At 45.5% G+C, this 21953-nt stretch overlaps 1 protein-coding gene and 1 pseudogene across 1 annotated transcript in view; one reads left to right on the top strand and one right to left on the bottom strand.

Annotated features, from left to right (window-relative positions):
* Positions 1 to 6045, top strand: part of LOC129854844 (protein unc-13 homolog A-like) — a 104344-nt gene extending 98299 nt beyond the window's left edge. Inside the window, exons 38-40 of the mRNA XM_055921977.1 lie at positions 2781 to 2873; positions 3042 to 3201; positions 3403 to 6045. Coding sequence (XP_055777952.1) covers positions 2781 to 2873; positions 3042 to 3201; positions 3403 to 3691 — 542 coding nt within the window. The 3' untranslated portion in view covers positions 3692 to 6045. The remainder of the gene's footprint in view (positions 1 to 2780; positions 2874 to 3041; positions 3202 to 3402) is intronic.
* A 2145-nt stretch (positions 6046 to 8190) lies between these two features.
* On the bottom strand, positions 8191 to 17253 carry LOC129854843 (unconventional myosin-Vb-like; annotated as a pseudogene).
* Between the last annotated feature and the right edge of the window lie 4700 nt (positions 17254 to 21953).

Below are 21953 nucleotides of genomic sequence, written 5' to 3'. Positions count from 1 at the left end.
AACCCTACCTTGTCACAACAGAACTGATTGGCTCAAATGCATTAAGAAGGAAAGAAATTCCACTTTTAACAAGGCACACCTGTTAATTGAAATGCATTCCAGGTGACTACCTAATGAAGCTGGTTGAGAGAATGCCAAGATTGTGCAAAGCTGTCATCAAGGCAAAGGGTGGCTACTTTGAAGAATCTCAAACATAAAATATATTTTGATTTGTTTAACACTTTTTTGGTTACTACATGATTCCATATGTGTTATTTCATTGTTTTGATGTCTTCACTATTATTCTACAATGTAAAAATAAAGAAAAACCCTTGAATGAGTGTGTGGGTCCACACTTTGGACTGGTAGTGTATATTAGAGCGGAGGGACTTGCTGAGGGTCTGATTTCACGTCTCCTCCTCCTCAGAGATTTAGACACACACAGCTCTCCAATAAAGAAGCCCTCTAATTTGTACTGTATTGTGCAGCTGTTTAATTATAACCAGTTTAGCTTGCTTTTATTCCAAATAAAAAAGTTTTGTGCTGCACCCACTGACAGTCCAGTCCCATCATGCCCCTGGACAGAACTCCTACAGAACTAAACGACACACCAACGTTTTTCAGTCACCACTGATTAAGACATAAATCATTACAAACTCACATTTTAGGGAAAGAAAGTCAGTCAACCGACCTACCTACAATTTCCACCATCATCTCTCCTCCCTCCCAGACAAACGATGTCCGTGCCTGACTGGAGCCCGCTACAGGGCCCTGCATGTATCCCCCTAACGCTCACCACCCCCCAGGCCTATCAGCATGGAACAAAGGACCCCTAGCCCTAGAGCCCAAACCCAGGCCCAGGCCCAAGGCTATCCTGTGTTGTGTGGAGAGGTACACACATTCCCTGGTCAAGTGCAGTTCAAATCCTGTTGGCTTTCTGGGCAAAATTCCTCTTGTCGTCGCAAGATAACGAGCACTCTATAGACATTTTTATTTCATTTATTTATTTCACCTTTATTTAACCAGGTAGGCCAGTTGAGAACAAGTTCTCATTTACAACTGTGACCTGGCAAAGATAAAGCAAAGCAGTGCGACAAAATCAAACAACACAGAGTTACACATACACAAACGTACAGTCAATTACACAACAGAACAAATATATGCACAGTGTGTGCAAATGTAGAAGAATAGGGAGATGAGCCAATAAATAGGCCATAGAGGCGAAATGATGACAATTTAGCATTAACACTGGAGTGATGGATGTGCAGATGATGATATGCAAGTAGAGATACTGTAGTGCAAAAGAGCAAGAGGGTAAGTAATAATATGGGGGTGAGGTAGTTGGGTGTGCTATTTACAGATTGGCTGTGTACAGGTACAGTGATCGGTAAGCTGCTCTGACAGCTGATGCTTAAAGTTAGAGAGGGAGATATAAGACTCCAGCTTCAGTGATTTTTGCAATTTGTTCCAGTCATTGGCAGCAGAGAGCTGGAAGGAAAGGCGGCCAAAGTAAGTGTTGGCTTTCGGGGTGACCAGTGAAATATACCTGCTGATGCGGGTGCTATGCGGGTGTTGCTATGGTGACCAGTGAAATATACCTGCTGATGCGGGTGCTATGCGGGTGTTGCTATGGTGACCTGTGAAATATACCTGCTGATGCGCGTGCTATGCGGGTGTTGCTATGGTGACCAGTGAGCTGAGGTAAGGCGGGGCATTACCTAGAAGAGACTTGTAAATGACCTGGAGCCAGTGGGTTTGGCGTCGAATATGTGTTGAGGGCCAGTCATCGAGAGCGTACAGGTCGCAGTGATGGGTAGTATATGGGGTTTTAGTAACAAAACGGATGGCACTGTTATAGACTACTTCCAATTTGCGGAGTAGAGTGTTGGAGGCGATTTTGTAAATGACATCACCGAAGTCAAGGATCGGTAGGATAGTCCGTTTTACGAGGGTATGTTTGGCAGCATGAGTAAAGGAGGCTTTGTTGCGAAATAGGAAGCCGATTCTAGATGTAATTTTGGATTGGAGATGCTTAATGTGAGTCTGGAAGAAGAGTTTACAGTCTAACCAGACACCTAGGTATTTGTAGTTGTCCACATATTCTAAGTCAGAACCAATCCAGAGTAGACATGTATGCACCCTGCCTCAGTATAAATGTGACTGGGCTGCTGGACTGCTCCCACAGCAAGGTCCCTCTAGTTGCCATGCTTGCTCTGTGTAAAGGGTTCAGCAAGGAATGGGTTTGTCCATCTGACTGGATCCATCTCAGCATGTTACTTGCCTACTCTGCTCTGCCCAGCAGCAGTAGAGGAGGACTGTGATAACCCTCTCCTCTCTCACTACCAGTCTCCTCTGACCTGTCTCCCACTGCCATCACCGCTGCATCCTAACTGAAAGGCTCCTACCCCCTGGGGCTGGGCAGGCAGTCACAGGGCAGCTATAAGTGGTTACATGAAATTATCCGAAGAATTTTAATAACATCATATGCTTCTCATATTTAGTTTGCCTGGAACTGTTAACTGAAAGTTCTTTACAACCCCAAACCACTTATAGCTGCATTCTCTGATTGTCCCCTCATACAAGCCTACTTCTCTCAAGCCCAATGAAATATGTTTTTTCCCCACCCTCAGACACAGTTACATCTGCCAGACTTAAGCATACAGCCTATCATGACTGTATTGTACAGAGGGAGTATGGGCTGAAGGGAAGATATTCTGGCTATAGTGTTGCCCTGCCTGCAGCAGTGAAAGAGGCCCCACTCTGGGCCACAAAGGAGTGACTTGTGCCCCTGTCCCTGTCAGGCTCTGGTGTGGACGACGCCGTGGGAGAGGTGTCTATCCACGTGGAGATCTTCACCCACCCCAACACTGGAGAGCACAAGGTCACCGTCAAAGGTCAGTGTCCAGTCAATTCGCTCAGATATTTCATTTTACCATGTTGTCAGAAGGTTACTCATACCACAGAAAATGTCTGTTTGGCTTTGTTGGACGGGGTGTGTTAAAACCTTGTTGATAAATTACCTCCCGTATCTATTTATTTTGTCCTCTCCCTCTCTGTCTCAGTGGTGGCAGCCAATGACCTGAGATGGCAGACCACGGGGGTGTTCCGTCCCTTCGTGGAGATCTACATCGTTGGTCCTCATCTAGCTGACAAGAAGAGGAAGTACGCCACCAAGTCCAAGAACAACAGCTACGCCCCCAAATACAACGAAACGTTCACATAGTGAGTACTACAGTCTGGCCTCAGTGGTACAAAGCGTCTGCCGATTTTGGTGGCATCATATTGGAAGTGACCATGTTGAATATGGAAGAGGGAATCCTGTCAGTTTTTCATCTATTTACCTGATCACACTTCTACATTCCAAAGTGGTGGAATCAGTGTCATTGACTCTAAGCTGTGTGTCTCTGTCTTCTCTCCTTGCAGCGCCCTCAGTAACGAGGTGGGCACAGAGTGTTACGAGCTGCAGGTGTGTGTGAAGGACTACTGCTTCGCCCGGGAGGACCGTACCGTGGGCATAGCCGTAATGCAGTTGAAGGACATGTCCTCTAGGGGCAGCGTAGCGTGCTGGCTCCCCCTGGGAAAGAGGGTCCACATGGACGAGACGGGCCTCACCGTCCTCCGCATCCTGTCCCAGCGCAACAACGACGACGTGGCAAAGGAGTTCGTCAAGCTCAAGTCAGATCAGCGCTCTCCCGAGGAGGGCCGAGGATGAGAAGTCTTTATTCGCTCAGCGCCATCTACAGGCTAGGAAGTCTTTATGCGGACTGACTGCAAGCCAAACCACTGCCCTGATTTTCAAGTGTTGGTGAAGCGCAGAGAAACAGTTCTTTACTATAGTACTGTTCATGCATCTTATTGAAGAGGACTTGTGATACCATCTACAGGCATTGCCCTGGTTGTCTTGAAAGCACCAATATCTTTATTATGAATATAATGAATCGTCTAATTTTGCATACATATATTCATAAACACAACAAACTCACAAAACAGACCAACTTACTACAACACATACACACAAAGAGAGTTTAAAGGGATAGTTTGGGATTTGATCTACTTCCCCGTAGTCAGATGAACTCGTGGATACCATTTGTATGTCTCTGTGTCCAGTATGAAGGCAACTAGAGGTAGTTTTGCGAGCCAATGCTAAATAGCTTAGCAAAAAGACTTCAATTCCTCGGGTGGAACTAGTCGAGGAGACAGCGCGAAGAGTTCAGGTCTTTGTGCTAACCTAGCACTAACACTAGTTAGAAGTGGCTTACGAAATGACCTCTAACTTCCTTCATACGGGACGCAGAGACATAATGGTGTCCGCTAGTTCATCTGACTCTTACGAAGTAGATAAAGGGCTGCATTGCCAAAATCCTGAACTATCCCTTTAAGTCATAGAGTATATTGTCTTCTTTATCTGTCCCTCTCTACATTTCTCATAGCATGGGCCATGTCTATTTGTGCTCTTCCAATCACACATTGGAACTGGAATCTGCCAATCTTGACCAGTTCCATGCATAGGTATCTAAATGGTCCTGGGGATCAAGATCTTATAAAGATCTTGAAAGTCTTGACCTCTCGTCTATTACTGTATATAATCTGCACTTTCACTTCCTTTATCTGGACTAGACTAGTGCCAATGGATCAATCAATAACGTTATGTCAAGTCAAGCCCCGAGCACAATTTAACAGGACCAACTGTGTACAGCAGACCATCAGGCTTTTAGGCCTCATCCATTCCAAAGAGTAAGGTTTACACAGACTGGTTTATGATAGTGTTTCTATGAGTTTTGAACCTTTTTTAATTCCCCTGTGGAGTTTTCTATAGGAGAGCAGGCTGGACTAAATATAGATTGAAATGTTTATATATATTATATAGAGAGATATTATCGGTCAATTTATGATATATTTAAAGACTATATGAAGACTTTGAACTTGAAAGAGTGTCCCTGTCTGTGTCGGTGTTTATAAGTCTGTTTGTCTACCCTGATACAGAGCGCACTGCCTGAAACCTTCAAATGCCTTGTCCTGTCAAACCTGTTGTCTGTCTTCAGTACAAAGTGAGAGCAACCTGATGAAGACAAGCCTCGGAGCACTGTGATTCATCAGTGTGTGTGTGTTTGAGAGAAAGAAATGAGTGAGTGTGTGTATATACTGTTTATGTGTGTCATAATATTACACCAGTGACATAATGTAGACACCAGTGTTCCCTGCTTGTGTAAATGTGTTAATCACAGAAAGCCATTGAGAGGAGAGAACACAATACAGTAGAAGAATGCGTATTCTATAGTACATTTTGTTTCTTTGAGAATTTCCTAAGTGTCTTTGACTTCGGGGAATGAAAGTAAAACATTTTTGAGAAGGTTTATTGCTCGTTTGATGGGCAAACATTACGTGTGTGCACAGAGCTCCATTCGTTTGCCTTGGAAAACAGCCACCTCCTCTCTCTCCTTCAACCTCTCTGATCGATATGTGTCAGTGTGGAGGAGAGCATTTAGAGACAAAAGACAGAGATGTTTCTTACCCTTGCGTTGCCATAGCAACCTCTTGTCAAATGATGATGTCAGGCCACACGTGACCCCCACGGACTCTTTCTTCCCCTCTGCTGGGGCAGGCACACATAACCTAGACATGACCACATTTACCTAAAATGGCCTCTTACCAGGCTGTCTGGTCCTGGTTTTGTGCACACGGGGTCTGGTCACAAGGGCTATAGTACCAGTCCTGCCCACTCCAGTGAGACTTGCCATAGATGGTGACTGAGATAGCTTTGTGGGAACAGGACCAGTGTCTAGGGCTGCGTATGTGAACACTTGCCGTCTTGTTCATGGCGCTCACATTTAGAAGCAGCACATGGAAAGCGTGGAAGGCTATTCAGCACAGGGAACCATTGGAGGTGTAGTAGCTCATATTGTGACCATGCTGTATCTAGTGCCATTCTAGGACCTCCACCTGAATCCTTTATTATTGATTAAACTACCTGGAGGAGGTTGAGGCTGCAGAGGAGGAATGTATGTATTCCTGTGATGTCATGATTGGCTTATATTATGACTGTGATTGTAATGACAGGTCTCTCTGATCTCCTCTTCCCTCTACAGCCCACTGTACTGCCTCCCTTCCCTCTACAGCCCACTGTACTGCCTCCCTTCCCTCTACAGCCCACTGTACTACCTCCCCTCTACAGCCCACTGTACTGCCTCCCTTCCCTCTACAGCCCATTGTACTGCCTCCCTTCCCTCTATAGCCCACTGTACTGCCTCCCTTCCCTCTATAGCCCACTGTACTGCCTCCCTTCCCTCTATAGCCCACTGTACTGCCTCCCTTCCCTCTACAGCCCACTGTACTGCTTCCCTTCCCTCTACGGCCCACTGTACTGCCTCCCTTCCCTCTACAGCCCACTGTACTGCCTCCCTTCCCTCTATAGCCCACTGTACTGCCTCCCTTCCCTCTACAGCCCACTGTACTGCCTCCCTTCCCTCTATAGCCCACTGTACTGCCCCCCTTCCCTCTACGGCCCACTGTACTGCCTCCCTTCCCTCTACAGCCCACTGTACTGCCTCCCTTCCCTCTACGGCCCACTGTACTGCCCCCCTTCCCTCTACAGCCCACTGTACTGCCTCCCTTCCCTGTACGGCCCACTGTACTGCCCCCCTTCCCTCTATAGCCCACTGTACTGCCCCCCTTCCCTCTACGGCCCACTGTACTGCCTCCCTTCCCTCTACAGCCCACTGTACTGCTTCCCTTCCCTCTACGGCCCACTGTACTGCCTCCCTTCCCTCTACAGCCCACTGTACTGCCTCCCTTCCCTCTATAGCCCACTGTACTGCCCCCCTTCCCTCTACGGCCCACTGTACTGCCTCCCTTCCCTCTACAGCCCACTGTACTGCCTCCCTTCCCTCTACAGCCCACTGTACTGCCTCCCTTCCCTCTACAGCCCACTGTACTGCCTCCCTTCCCTCTACAGCCCACTGTACTGCCTCCCTTCCCTCTACAGCCCACTACACTCCTTCCCCTCCCCTGGGTTTTGGTCCATCTGCCCCAGGTATTTAAACAACAGGATATCAGTGACTCTGCTCAGACTCTCTGCAAGTAGCTGTCCTTACCAATTACAACTTACTCTGATGGTCCAGCCCCAAAAAGCACTTAATATATATCACAGATTTTGATTGTGGTTCGCCTATTTAAACATGTGTACAACTTGAGTCTATCTAATCGGTACAGTTTCTATCTAGATCAGTCGGTTTGGAGCAATCGTATAATGTTTACAATGCAAGTAATTATCAGCACAAAGTGCTTTCGTTGAGTCTTGTAAATGCTGTTTTGAAACGGGTGACAATGGCTAAACATCATGGAGAGCAGTGTCAACAGAATCAGCGTAGAGAGGATCGACAACATACTGGTCATCATGGGTATTGTAAATAGTACTTCTGTACCAGACATATATACACGAGATATATGGAAAATGTATATAGAAATAGTTACACTGAATGAAATGATAATGCTGCTACTTAGTCATCTAATGAGACGTTTATAGTCCCTGAATACACAGCCTCACAGACTGCTGTACTGTAACTGTACTAATGTACTGGTATTGCAGCTGTAGCAATGAATGGCACAATATCTTATTTATTGCTGTTGACAATGATACAAGTATATTTGGTCACTGAGACCATTCTCTTTCAGATGTTTAGTGTCTGTGTGTTGAGGTAAAATAGGAAATCGCACCCTTTCAGGTTTGCATGTATGTAGTACAGACAGGTACGAAGGCATGGTACAGACACGCAGGTACTGTCACTGACACGCCCACATAGGTAGACACGTTGGCCGTGTTCAAGAGCATCAATTGAGTGATCTACAGATAATAATGAGTAGCTGATTAGGATGATGATTTGTAGATCAGTCAGTCTGCAGTCGCCGACTGCAATCTTCGAACACGACCACACAGTGATGCCAGCCCTGTATATAGGAAGCAGTGCATGATGGGAAAAAACATGTATTGCGCCAGTACGCGTTATTTGATGTTATATTTGGCAATTGTCTTCTACATTTATCTTAATATTATTTAAACATTTTCAGAGGTTTGTGAATATATATATATGTACTGCTGATGATGTGTGACTGTTACAAAGTACTCGCATGAGAGGATTTTTTTATACTGAAGATGTTTCTATTTTGTTTTATTCTGGGTGTTCTTATTGGGGTGTGTGTGTGTGTGGGGGGGGGGGGGGGATTGCAGCATTGCTGTGTTTCTGCTTCCAATAAAATGTTAGATAAAATCTCTCATTTTCATAGTGTCCATTTGGATCAGAGTGAGAAACATATTTACACTATTATGTTTACATTGTATAATTATAATAATGTATTCTGATATCTGGAACATAATACCAATTTCTAAATGTATTAAGCACACATTTCCAATGTACAAACTTTCACAGTAGAAAAGTACACATAGGTAGGCATTGAGGTAGGTGGGATGCCTCGAATAATGAAATGTCTAGTAGCAGACAGGCAGACTGTAATCTTAGTACAGATAAGGAAATGTCTGTGTCAAAAATCAATACTATGAAACAGATAAGAATAAAATCCATATGAGCATTCTAACAGCTCAACAAGAAGAACAGTAATATTCTGCCCGTACATGTGCTACTGAAAAAAGGAGTAATGCCTGATACAAGACAATTACACACACATTACTCACGTATTACTTTGATATATTGTATATCCTGCAGAGAAAAGACCTTGTGCAGCAGTACCAAGACTTGTAATCCACAGACCTTTATAACTACTGCTTCCTCTCAGGCCCGTCGCAGGAAACACATCTTAAGGGAGTCTGGGATGTCCAGCTGGTCAGAGCGGACGGTCTGGGGGCGGCAGGTAGGGGAACGTGACAGTGAACACACGCTGTACGTCCATCAGCAACGCTCCTTCAGCAGACCCTGATGGAACAGAGAGGAGATGATGAACGCAAGTCAACCACACTACTGGTAACTAGACCACACCACAACCCTAGTGAATTCAGACAGCCTTTTGACATTTTATGACTAGACGTATTTCCATTATTGTTGTATGTGTTACGGAACAGTACCTGCACTGTGCAGATAAAAATGTGTGTCACTCTCACCTCTAGGTCACTGTGAGGGGTGTACAGGGTCAGAATCTTCCCAATCTGTGGCACAACAGAGACAGACAGTTAGCTTAGCCCTGCAAGCGTGTGTTCAGTAGGAAGAAACATTCACGAGGTTGGACATAGACATATACTGTATAGAAAGGACACAGTTCTCTAGCAAAGAATAATATTGGTTTTTATTCTATTGAATTAATATCTGCAACACTTTGAACATTTCCCCCTACCAATACCAGCTTAAAAACCACCTGGGCAGTGCAGGTATGAACGAGGGCCTGCGTGTCAGCGTCTTGTCTTCCTGCCCACTTGCAGGAGCTGAGCGGCCTGGATGAGAGGCTCCAACATGGCCACAGCTCCCCCTGCCTGCAGCCCACGGCTCCGCAGCCACTCCTCCAGCAGAATCACATTATACCTGGCAGAACGCAAGGATGAAACCTTATAGTCTCATCCAACACTTACCTTGTTTAACACTTACCTTTACAAACCAACTCTAGATTATGTTAGATATCTGGTTGCATATCTTTTACTGAAACGTGTTCCTGCGCATGCCCTGTGTGTGTATACATGCATGTGTGTGTGTGTGTCTGTCCTCTGACCTTATCTGCAGGCCTCCGGCTCCAGCTACACATGTCCTTGCGCAGCAGCAGGCTGTTGAGGGCAGAGGCAGAGAGGAGATGGGTGAGCTGGCTGAAGGCAAGGCCTGGCGGAACAGGGCCGTGTGGATAGCACCCAGCTCCCTCAGCACCGCAGCCATACTGGGGGCCACCCCTGTCCCTGGCCCTGTCCCTGGGGTCAGACCCTGCACGCTTCCTAAAGCCCCTCAGCTTCACCCCTGACCCAGACAGTCCTGGGATCATCTCACTCTCCAGCATGGCAGCAACTGTGGATGGAGAGAGAGGGGGGAGGGAGGGAGGTAAGAGGGAGAGCAGGGGTAAAGGTGAACATGAACTATTAATGTTTACATGTTAATACTTAATATTAAATGTTAATACATAATATGAGCTATTAATGTTTACATGTTAATACATAATAGTAAATGTTAATACATAATATGAGCTATTAATGTTTACATGTTAATACATAATATTAAATGTTAATAATTAATATTAAATGTTCATACATAATATGAGCTATTGCAGGATGGGAAGAAAGATGACTATATGATAAAAGGTTTAGTTGGCTGAGTTGGTTGGTTGTTGGCTGAGTTGGTTGGTTGTTGGCTGAGTTGGTTGGTTGTTGGCTGAGTTGGTTGGTTGTTGGCTGAGTTGGTTGGTTGTTGGGTGATTTTCATATGGTTCTATCATTATACCAATGGTGGGCTGCAGGTGGCTCTCGGAGATGGCCAGGAGCTGCTGATAGTTCTGGATAAAGAGGTCACTCAGAGCACGGTTAAGGTCAATGAGGTAAAAGGTCAGTGACGTAAAAGGTCAATGGCACCAGATCCACAGCGCCATCCTAGAGATCCTTCACATATACAGCATTTGAATCCTATGTGTGAGGTGTTCTTCAGCCCCAGTGCTGTCATATCCACATCATTACATTGTTTCTGATAGGAGGGGGGAAAGAAACATAATGATCGGATAAGAATGGATAAGAGCGCCGTTAGTGTAAAAGCAGAAAAGTGTTTGTGAGTGTGTGCGTGTGCATGCGTGCATGCGTGTGTACCTTCAGAGCCCCCTTCATGGCAGTGACAACAGCAATGCAGAGGGACCGGGTCTTGTCTTTGGGTAGTGATACCCAAAGTTACAGTATCTGCACTGTAATCCACCTCAAGATACCAGACCACTGAAATGAGGCCCTACCTGCTGGTCTGCAGTGGAAAAAGGAGTTGGATATGACTACCTCAGTGAACATGCTCATCTCTCTGAGGTTGCTGCACCTCTGCTCCAGTCTGGTGAATCAGCTGTCAGAACTTTACCTGCCTGGGCCACCACCTGGACTATATATATATATATATATAGTCCATATATATATATATATATATATATATATATATATATATATATATATATATATATATATATATATATATATATATATATATATATACACACACACACACACACACACACACACACACACACACACACACACACACACACACACACACACACACACACACACACACACACGATTACAGACAAATGTAGATGCACACATTCATCAGAACATATAGCAATTATGAATACACCTACCCTCCTGAGCCTTCCCCTGCTTCAGTAAGCGAGTGCTCAGATCCTTCTTCTCTTTCCCCAAAGAGGCCTTCACCTACTGTAAACAGAGAAAAAGGAGAGTGACAGTGACCTTAAATACCACTACTCTGCAGAAAACCATGTTCCTGATCCATTAGGATCAACAAGATCTACCTGTGTGAGTCGTAGGATCTCCTGGGCTGCTCTCTCCTCTGCCCCCATCTTATCTATCTCCGTCTTTGTGACGGAGGGGCTGGGATGGGACTGCTGGGCCTGGAGCTGTGTCTCTAGCTTGTTCTCCAGTTGAACTAGCGCCCCCCACAGGGCGTCCAGCTCAGAGCTGTGGGCCTTACGCTCCGCCTGGAAGGTGTCTCTCAGAGCACTGCTATCTCTGATCTGAAGACACACACATAAACACACACACATTTTCACTTCTGTATTATTCATTTTGCACATTTATTTTTTTCACCCTGGATGTACCAAAACCTCGAAATTCACCAGCACACTACAAACACCTGGTCGCATATACCTATCCAAAACCACCCTAGTCCATTGTCTTCTAAAGCCCCCTCACCATCTCCTTCCTAGGCTTCTCCACCCTTCTACACCTCCACCCATGCACCATCCCATCCCCTTTCTCACCACCCACCATAACCCTGGCAGCTCACCTCCTGGTCGGCCCTGAGCTGGAGCTGCGTCCTTTTGACCGCCATGCCCTTGTTGAGTTCTCTGAACTTCTCCACCGAGCGGTCCTCTGCCTTCAGCTTCACCAGCTCCCTCCTGGCTGCCCGCCGCCTCACACAGCACTGCATCAGCACCATGTCTGCCCTTAGCCGCCTGTATGCCTGCCGGGCCAGCCAGCCATGCACTGCAGTAACGCCGCTGTCCGCTCTGCCACCAGCTGGGGAAGCGGAGGATAGAAGAGACGCATTATATTATCGCAAACAGAACCTGCCAGGGTTTTGGATGCGAACTAAAGGATTACAGTTGTGATAAAGTAGTAAGTAAGGACAGTTTAGAATCTGGATCAGATGTTACTAAGGAGAAATTCCTGGGTCCTGTCCTGCCTTATCTCTGGAGGTTTAGGCCTGGTATTAAATATATGAAATGCATTTTATATTTAAGCCGTAAATAAAAACATTTGATTTATTGCTAGATAGATTGTGAGGCCTTCGTGCCAGTGTTTCCTCACCAGTCTGTATTAGCATTGTGCAAGCGTGCCACTGGTGAAGGTCTGGATGATGCCGGTGGCCTCGCGGATCATCAGGAAGATCGGTCTTCTGGATGACCAGCGCTGCCTTGGTGTAGTGCAGTGACTACACCACACAAGGTCTGGATGATGCCGGTGCAGTGACTACACCACACAGAGCACTACAGTAGTTTGAATTGCTGGACAAATGTAGGTGCCCATACTGCTGAGACACATTGTACTATATGGCAGTACACAGTCAAATAACATTGATGTGTTATCGTGCCACACAGTCAGTTATTCTGCTCTCACCGCCTGGCCAGGGCTCCTCTGGTGTGTCTCTAGATGGTGAGTGTTGCCCAAGTGGGTCTTGATGTATCTCCTGTGGCCCAGCCAGCCTGACCCAGCTCTGGATGATTATCCCCACAGCCCTCAGCCTCTCCGCCATCAGCCTCTACGCCCTCAGCCTCTCCAGCAGAGCTACCTGCCCCGTCCAGAAGAACACTCTGGTCTTTACAAAGCAGTACTGCTCCGGGACTCGGATGATCTCTAGCAGGGCCCGCTGGCACGACGCCTGAATCTGTTACTAGGTCTGAACCCCACAGAACAACAAGGATGACAAGCAATACAGACATTATATGGTAGCAAGAAAACAAATACATTGTCAACTGAAAAAAAAATGGAAATTAAGATACATTTCAATAATAGGTGTAGATACTGGCTGTATTGTTGCCTGGCCAGAGCAGGGGGAGACACAGTACCTGGAAGCACACAGTTTGTGATCCCTGTGAAATATCTTTCCAGGGCCAGAGCACAGACTGCAGTTGGGCAGAGAGGACTTCCCACCTGACAGGGACAGAGTGCCCCCTGCTGGCACCTGCTGGAAGAGCTCAGCCGTCACACTGACAGAGAGACAGACAATTACAATCAGTTTATTTGCCCAGTCCATTTACAGAAACCCAGAATTGACTTAGTGAATAGATGCTACCAGCAATAGACAATGTACAGACACAAGGTTAACAGAGAGGGTTACAGTGGGTTAAAAAGGCTTCCTCTCTTTGTCTACTGTCCTTCATTTCACTCTAGGATGAGATCCGATATTTCACCACAAACTGACAAAAGTGGACAGCTGAGAGCTGGTTCCTCAGTAAAGCCTCCTTCAAAATGACAAGAGGACACCTCTTATTGAGATGCACTCAAATACTTACAGTAGGACAAAGAGGTTGCAACAATGAGCCAAGAGTGTTGACAAGGGGAAAGCTGTAGATCATCCCTACACTCTTAGAAAAAAGTTTTTCAAAAGGGTTCTTCAACTGTCCTCATAGGAAAACCCTTTTTGGTTCCAGGTAGAACCCTTTTGAGGTTCTAGACAGCACCTTTTTTTCCTAAGAGTTTTCATGCAGTCCTTACAATGCGTTTAAGTGAAAAGAGACAGCATGGATATACAGTACCAGTCAAAAGTTTGGACACCTACTCATGCAAGTTTTTTTTATTCACTAACTATTTTCTACATTGTAGAAACCAGCTTCACCTTGAATGCTTTGCCAAAAGTCTTGAAGGAGTTCCCACATATGCTGAGCTCTTGTTGGCTGCTTTTCCTTCATTCTGCAGTCAAACTCTGTCCTCCCGAGTGGTGCAGCGGTCAAAGGCACTGCATCTCAGTGCAAGAGGTATCACTACAGTCCCTAGTTCAAATCCAGACTCTATCACAACCAGCCGTGATTGGGAGTTCCATAGGGCTGCGCACACTTGGCCCAGCGTCGTCTGGGTTTGGCCGGGGTAGGCTGTCATTGTAAATAAGAAGTTGTTCTTAACTGACTTGCCTGGTTAAATAAATAAAAATAAACTCATCCCAAACTCATCGGGTGATTGTGGAGGCCAGGTCATCTGATGCAGCCCTCCATCACTCTCCTTCTTGGTCAAATAGCCAGTACAAATCAAATCAAATCGTGCCGAATACAACAGGTTACAGTGAAATGCTTACTTACAAGCCCTTAAACAATGGTGTTTTTTTTTAAGTGTTCAAGTATTTACTAAAATAAACTGAAGTAAAAAATAAAGAAAAAAATAAGAAAAATAAAAATAACAAATAATTAAGGAGCAACAATAAAAGAACAGTAACGAGGCTATATACAGGGGGTACCGGTACAGAGTCAATGTGCGGGAGTAAAGGTTAGTCGAGGTAATTGAGGTAATATGTACATATAGGTAGAGGTAAAGTGACTATGCATAGATAATAAACAGAGAGTAGCAGCGTAAAAATGGGGGTGGGGGGGACAATGCAAATAGTCCGGGTAGACATTTGATTAGCTGTTCAGGAGTCTTATACCTCGGGGTAGAAGCTGTTAAGAAGCCTTTTGGACCTAGACTTGGCACTCCGGTACCACTTTCCGTGCGGTAGCAGAGAGAACAGTCTACAACTAGGGTGGCTGGAGTCTTTGGCAATTTTTTGGGCCTTCCTCTGATACTGCCTGGTATAGAGGTCCTGGATGGCAGGAAGCTTGGCCCCAGGGATGTACTGGACCATACGCACTACCCTCTGTAGTACCTTGCAGTCGGAGGCCGAGCAGTTGCCATACCAGGTGGTGATGCAACCAGTCAGGATGCTCTCAGTGGTGCAGCTGTAGAGCTTTTTGAGGGTTTGAGGATGCATGCCAAATCTTTTCAGTCTCTCGAGGGGGAATAGGCGTTGTCATGCCCTCTTCACGACTGTCTTGGTATGTTTGGACCATGATAGTTTGTTGGTGATGTGGACACCAAGGAACTTGAAGCTCTCAACCTGCTCCACTACAGCCCCGTCGATGTAATGGGGGCGTGCTCGGTCCTCCTTTTCCTGTAGCCCAGCGAAGTGCAGGATGATGAAGTCAGTGATGGACATGCGAGGTTTGCAGAAGTGTGGACTTGGGTCATTATTCTGATGCTGATCATACAGCTTCCTAGCCCAGCTCTCCTCTGAACCTTTAGGCATCTGATCATCTGATTAAGGAAACAGACACCATGGGGGTAAGGTTTTTCTGGATCAACATACATTTGAGAAATCTTTTGCTTTTTATATAAATACTTTGAAGTTTGACTTTTAATAGAGCAATACTTTTTCTGGCAGGACTTGGTTTTTTGGACTTCAGACAACAGTATATTTTTCAAATCCACCACAAAGTATTCTTGGCTTGCCAGTGCAAACAGTGATGATTCAGTATCATATCCTGACTACATTATTCATTGCATTTCAAGCTGGTTTGGACACATTAACAGACACAACACAATGTGGTCTTGATTGAAAGCAGGACTGTAACTGAGTGACCCTGCACTCCTCATCCAGCAGGTCGAGCTGTCCCAGCTGTCCCTCGATGAGAGCGATGAGCGGCTGGATGTCACTGAACTCTATCCTGCTCCACGGCAGCTCCTCACGGACATACTCCTCCTGCTCCAACTGGAACACATGCTAGGGAGAGGAGAGAAGGAGACCAAGGGTTACTGAGGGGACATGAGGACAACGAGTTCATGGAAACAGACAGACATTCATATTTATGCGCATGCTTGCAGGTGCACACACAACACTTGGTGACTCACCCTGTTGAATTGCTGCTGCAGTTTCTCATTGACAGAATTTATACAGAACTGTACAAAACTGTTCCTTTCAAAGTTCTCAAACCTGCCAAAGAGAAATGGACAAAGAGGGGAATATGTTAATACCATGTTGTTACTACAGTAATTAGTGTCACTACACAGGTATAAGACCAACCTAAAGTCAAGTGTTACTCCCTGTCCTTACTACTCGGCTATTGATGTCCAGCACCCCAATAAATGACTAGGCCTGATCCGTCTGGGCATGGAGGGCTGTGTTGAGTCCAGGTGAACACCTGACCTTACACATGCTTGGCCAGGGCGTCCTGGGCCTCCAGGGCCTGCTGACCGGGCATGGGCTTGACCAGCATGTCTCCCCCTACTGCCAGCCTGCGTTAGCACAGCCAGTGGGTCACCCCCAGCAGCTTGGAGAACACAGCCAGAGAACGCTCCTCCCACTGATTATGGGATATTTGAGAGAATTTTGTGAGTTTCAGGGAAATAATGTGGAAAAAGTTAAGAAAATAATACAATGTAACTTCGATCACCAGCTCTCCCATTGGCCTGGATGTTGACATTGCCAAGGTGCAGAACAGCTGCCAGAATCCTGAAGAGCTCCATCTGCTGGTCAGGAGGCCCACCTGTAGGAGCACACATAGCAGCATGATCATTCTGGATAGGACTATATGCAGAGTAAACATGTTAGCATAGATATGTGTATTGTGTAATATAGATGCTGTAAACCCAGTATAGTGAATGCATTGCGAGTGTGCTACAGATCTACTACATCATCAGTGCCTAGGATCTGCATGGAATCAGCACCACCTACAGAGATACACATCAAAACACTTACATAATGAACCCTTTCTGAAAAACACTGCTAGACCCATTGATGTTCATGTCTTCCCTGTTATTGTTGTAATAGGTTAATGAATTCTATGCAGTATCACGCAGTTTGAGGACTCTCATCTCTGGCAGGTCTCTGGAGGCACACAGCTGGTAGAAGATAGTTCCTCTCCTGTGACAAATGGAAGACGACTCGAGACTTCTCCAGCAGGTACGTCCTCACGTTGGCCCCAATGGTATCTCCCTTCCATCCAAAGCCTATCTCAATGTACTTCACAAACCAGCTACTGTTGTCCTTGCAGGTAGTCTTAGAATTCCCAATAGACTACAGAGTAAAGGAGATAATCATAATTACAATAGATTACATAATTTTTGTTATTACCTTTACAACTGAATACAGTACACATTTTTCATATGCTTTTTCCAAAATTACACTCTTCAAAAAATAAAACCTTGAACAGCTTTACAGGTTAAACTTTTACTGCAGTGGGCTAAATCAGGGTCATGCAGAGGGTATTTTGGTAGTCTTAAACAAATCTACTTTGAAACAAAAGTATACACTTCACACACATGGTTATGGGCTTAAAAGAAGAAGACACCTGTACCATGTCAGATATAGAGTTGAAATGTATTACATTTTGAGTTTATCCCAATATTATACTTTAGTGTAACGGTTTCTCTCCTCCTCTTCGTCTGAAGAGGAGTAGGGATCAGACCAAAATGCAGCGGGTTTTGAAAACATAATGATTTATTAAACGACGAAGACGAACACGAAAAAAACACACTTGGAAAATGATTCCAAAATAACAAAACGAACATAGACAGACCTGAACTAGAGAACTTACATATAAAACGAAGAACAGGTACAAACTACAACAAACGAACGAACAAACGAAACAGTCCCGTGTGGTGCATAGACACAAACACGGAAGACAATCACCCACAAACAAACAGTGAGAACAGCCTACCTTAATATGGTTCTCAATCAGAGGAAACGTCAAACACCTGCCTCTAATTGAGAACCATATCAGGCAACACATTAACCCCAACATAGAAACACAACATATAGAATGCCCACCCCAACTCACGCTCTGACCAACTAAACACATACAAAACAACAGAAAACAGGTCAGGAACGTGACATTTAGAGTATATACATCACATAAGACTGAAATATAACAACACTGCTTCACAAAGAAACACCAGATTTTTGGTGTTTACATTTTTTTAAATATTAATTATGAAAAATATTAATAGTATTCCACCCATGACGGCATTTAAGGTCATTTGATTGCAGGAAAGCAGAATTCATCCACACATTCCCACATATGTACCTCCATGATGGGGTTGGAGGCCAGTACTCTCTCCTCCACACTGGTCTGCTGGGCTGCTCCGCCCACCATGGCAAAGTAACGCATGGTGAACTTAGCAGAGACCGTTTTCCCTGCTCCAGACTCCCCACTGATTATAATGGACTGGTTCTTATCCTCCCTGCACACAGAGACAACTACACACTCAATAACTATTCCTATTTCCAGAACCATTCGTCACACAGGGTGGAGAGACTCGATCAAAGGCTCTCTTGTTTTCAGACCCAAGAACATCCATAAGTCACTCACATTTTACCTGTATATCTTTACAAACAACAGCAAACCTCGCCCAAACCCCCAAAAAGCAGGCACGGGCATATAAAATGGAGGCCAAGGAAGGTGACCCCTGGCTATTGACCTTTAACCCCTGACCTGGTCATGGTGCGGTAGGCCTCTTCTGCCACAGAGAAGATGTGAGGCTCCATGTCAGCCATGTCCTGCCCGCTCCTCAGATGGGCAGCTGGTCATACGGGTTGAGAGCCACTAACACAATACCTGGAATGAACGGTTGGTGAAAATTACAGTGTTGTTGGTAGAATGAAAGGTCCTGTAGGAATACAACATCTTTTTTTTCCTCTATGACCTTTTATACACAAAATATCAAGAACACCTTCCCTCAGAAAGGCCTCAATTCGTCGGGGCATGAACTCCACAAGGTGTCGAAAGCATTCCACAGGGATGCTGGCCCATGTTGATTCCAATGTTTCCCACAGTTGTGTCGCGTTGGCTGGATGTCCACTGGGTGGTGGACCATTCTTGAGACACACGGAGAAACTGTTGAGCGTAAAAATAAAAAAACTCCTGGCACCTACTACCATACCCTGTTCAAAGGCACAAAAATATTTTGTGTTGCCCATTCACACTCTGAATGGGACATATAACGACGAGACAGCCAACAACGACGAGATAGCCTAAAGGGAGGAGGTGAGGACTCTCGGAGTGTGGTGTCAGGAAAATAACCTCTCACTCAAAGTCAACAAAACAAAGGAGATGATTGTGAACTTCAGGAAACAGCAGAGGGAGCACCCCCCTATCCACATTGACGGGACAGCAGTGGAGAAGGTGGTAAGTTTAAAGTTCCTCGGCGTACACATCACGGAAAAACTGAAATGGTCCACCCACACAAACAGTGTGGGGAAGAAGACGCAACAGCGCCTCTTCAAACTCAGGAGTCTGAAGAAATTTGGCTTGTCACCTAAAACCCTCACAACATTTTACAGATGCACAATTGATAGCATCCTGTCAGGCTGTATCACCGCCTGGTACGGCAACTGCACCACCCACAACCGCAGGGCACTCCAGAGGGTGGTGCGGTCTGCACAACGCATCACCGGGGGCAAACTACCTGCCTTCCAGGACACCTACACCACCCAATGTCACAGGAAGGCCAAAAAGATCATCAAGGACAACAACCACCCAAGCCACGGCCTGTTCACCCCGCTTCCATCCAGAAGGTGATGTCAGTACAGGTGCATCAAAGCTGGGACCGAGAGACTGAAAAACAGCTTCTATCTCGAGGTCATCAGACTGTTAAACAGCCATTCATTCATTCCAGCCATTACCATGAGCCCGTCCTCCACAATTAAGGTGCCACCAGCCACCTGCGACGCTTATCAAGATCGACTAACAACACATCTACAGTACAGTACAGTATAGATGTTGACTGTGCGTGTGCTGATCTGCAGAAGTACATTCTTGTCTCCAGGGTTGTAGTCCTTGAGGAGCTTGGCTGATACCCACACTGCCTCTGGGTCAGGCACCCACACACGAGCACCCTGTTACAGAAATACACATTATCACAAACATTGAGCTTATTGAATAAGAGGACACCTAGTGAAGAAGTGAGCGTGCATTGAGGGGGATTTCCTATACTAATGTTTACACGAGGTCGACAGACCCAACAGCCAGCGGTCCAACACACAGCTGCAGAGTAGAAGTTGGGAGAGGATAATTTTACATCACACAGGACACTATCAACTCTACAGTCTGTTATTACTCTATGTGCCTTTCCCTGTTACACTGCCAGGTACCACCCAAGCAAGACATTTGTCGGCCTTTGTCCATTCTCAAAAAGAGAATACTGGAAGAGATGGAGTCACGACACTCTCGAAAAATAGGATTTTGATTGTATTTTCATGTGTATTGTTGTGCTAAACATAGATCATCTGGAAAGAGACCTTGCTCTCAGCATTGACTCCCTGTCAAAATAAAAAGGTAAAAAATACGAAAAATAAATACATCCAAAAAATGCAAAAATATAGATGTTTTATTTTCTGCATCATGATGCCTAAAAGTTCATTGTGAAGAAAAATGCGTAAATTAAAGGTGAAAAACAGAGCACAAATGTTTCGGCATCAAGCCATCATCTGTATTGGATTTATTCCTATTTTTCAACAGGCTGCATGGTCTCTCTCATCTTTCAACAACACTGACACTGTGACCTACCTCTGCTATACAGTCTCTCTGAACATTAGCCTACCTCTGCTATACAGTCTCTCTGAACAGTGGCCTGCCTCTGCTATACAGTCTCTCTGAACAGTAGCCTACCTCTGCTATACAGTCTCTCTGAACAGTAGCCTACCTCTGCTATATAGTCTCTCTGAACAGTAGCCTACCTCTGCTATTCAGTCTCTCTGAACAGTAGCCTACCTCTGCTATACAGTCTCTCTGAACAGTAGCCTACCTCTGCTATACAGTCTCTCTGAACATTAGCCTACCTCTGCTATACAGTCTCTCTGAACAGTAGCCTACCTCTGCTATATAGTCTCTCTGAACAGTGGCCTACCTCTGCTATATAGTCTCTCTGAACAGTAGCCTACCTCTGCTATACAGTCTCTCTGAACATTAGCCTACCTCTGCTATACAGTCTCTCTGAACGGTAGCCTACCTCTGCTATACAGTCTCTCTGAACAGTAGCCTACCTCTGCTATATAGTCTCTCTGAACAGTGGCCTACCTCTGCTATACAGTCTCTCTGAACAGTAGCCTACCTCTGCTATACAGTCTCTCTGAACAGTGGCCTGCCTCTGCTATAAAGTCTCTCTGAACAGTAGCCTACCTCTGCTATACAGTCTCTCTGTACAGTAGCCTACCTCTGCTATACAGTCTCTCTGAACAGTAGCCTACCTCTGCTATACAGTCTCTCTGTACAGTAGCCTACCTCTGCTATACAGTCTCTCTGAACAGTAGCCTACCTCTGCTATACAGTCTCTCTGAACAGTAGCCTACCTCTGCTATACAGTCTCTCTGAACAGTAGCCTACCTCTGCTATACAGTCTCTCTGTACAGTAGCCTACCTCTGCTATACAGTCTCTCTGTACAGTAGCCTACCTCTGCTATACAGTCTCTCTGTACAGTAGCCTACCTCTGCTATACAGTCTCTCTGAACAGTAGCCTACCTCTGCTATACAGTCTCTCTGAACAGTAGCCTACCTCTGCTATACAGTCTCTCTGTACAGTAGCCTACCTCTGCTATACAGTCTCTCTGTACAGTAGCCTACCTCTGCTATACAGTCTCTCTGAACATTAGCCTACCTCTGCTATACAGTCTCTCTGTACAGTAGCCTACCTCTGCTATACAGTCTCTCTGAACAGTGGCCTGCCTCTGCTATAAAGTCTCTCTGAACAGTAGCCTACCTCTGCTATACAGTCTCTCTGAACAGTAGCCTACCTCTGCTATACAGTCTCTCTGAACAGTAGCCT

Source organism: Salvelinus fontinalis, chromosome 5, assembly GCF_029448725.1.
Source record: "Salvelinus fontinalis isolate EN_2023a chromosome 5, ASM2944872v1, whole genome shotgun sequence".
NCBI lineage: Eukaryota > Metazoa > Chordata > Actinopteri > Salmoniformes > Salmonidae > Salvelinus > Salvelinus fontinalis.
This window is presented reverse-complemented; position numbering and strand designations above follow the sequence as displayed.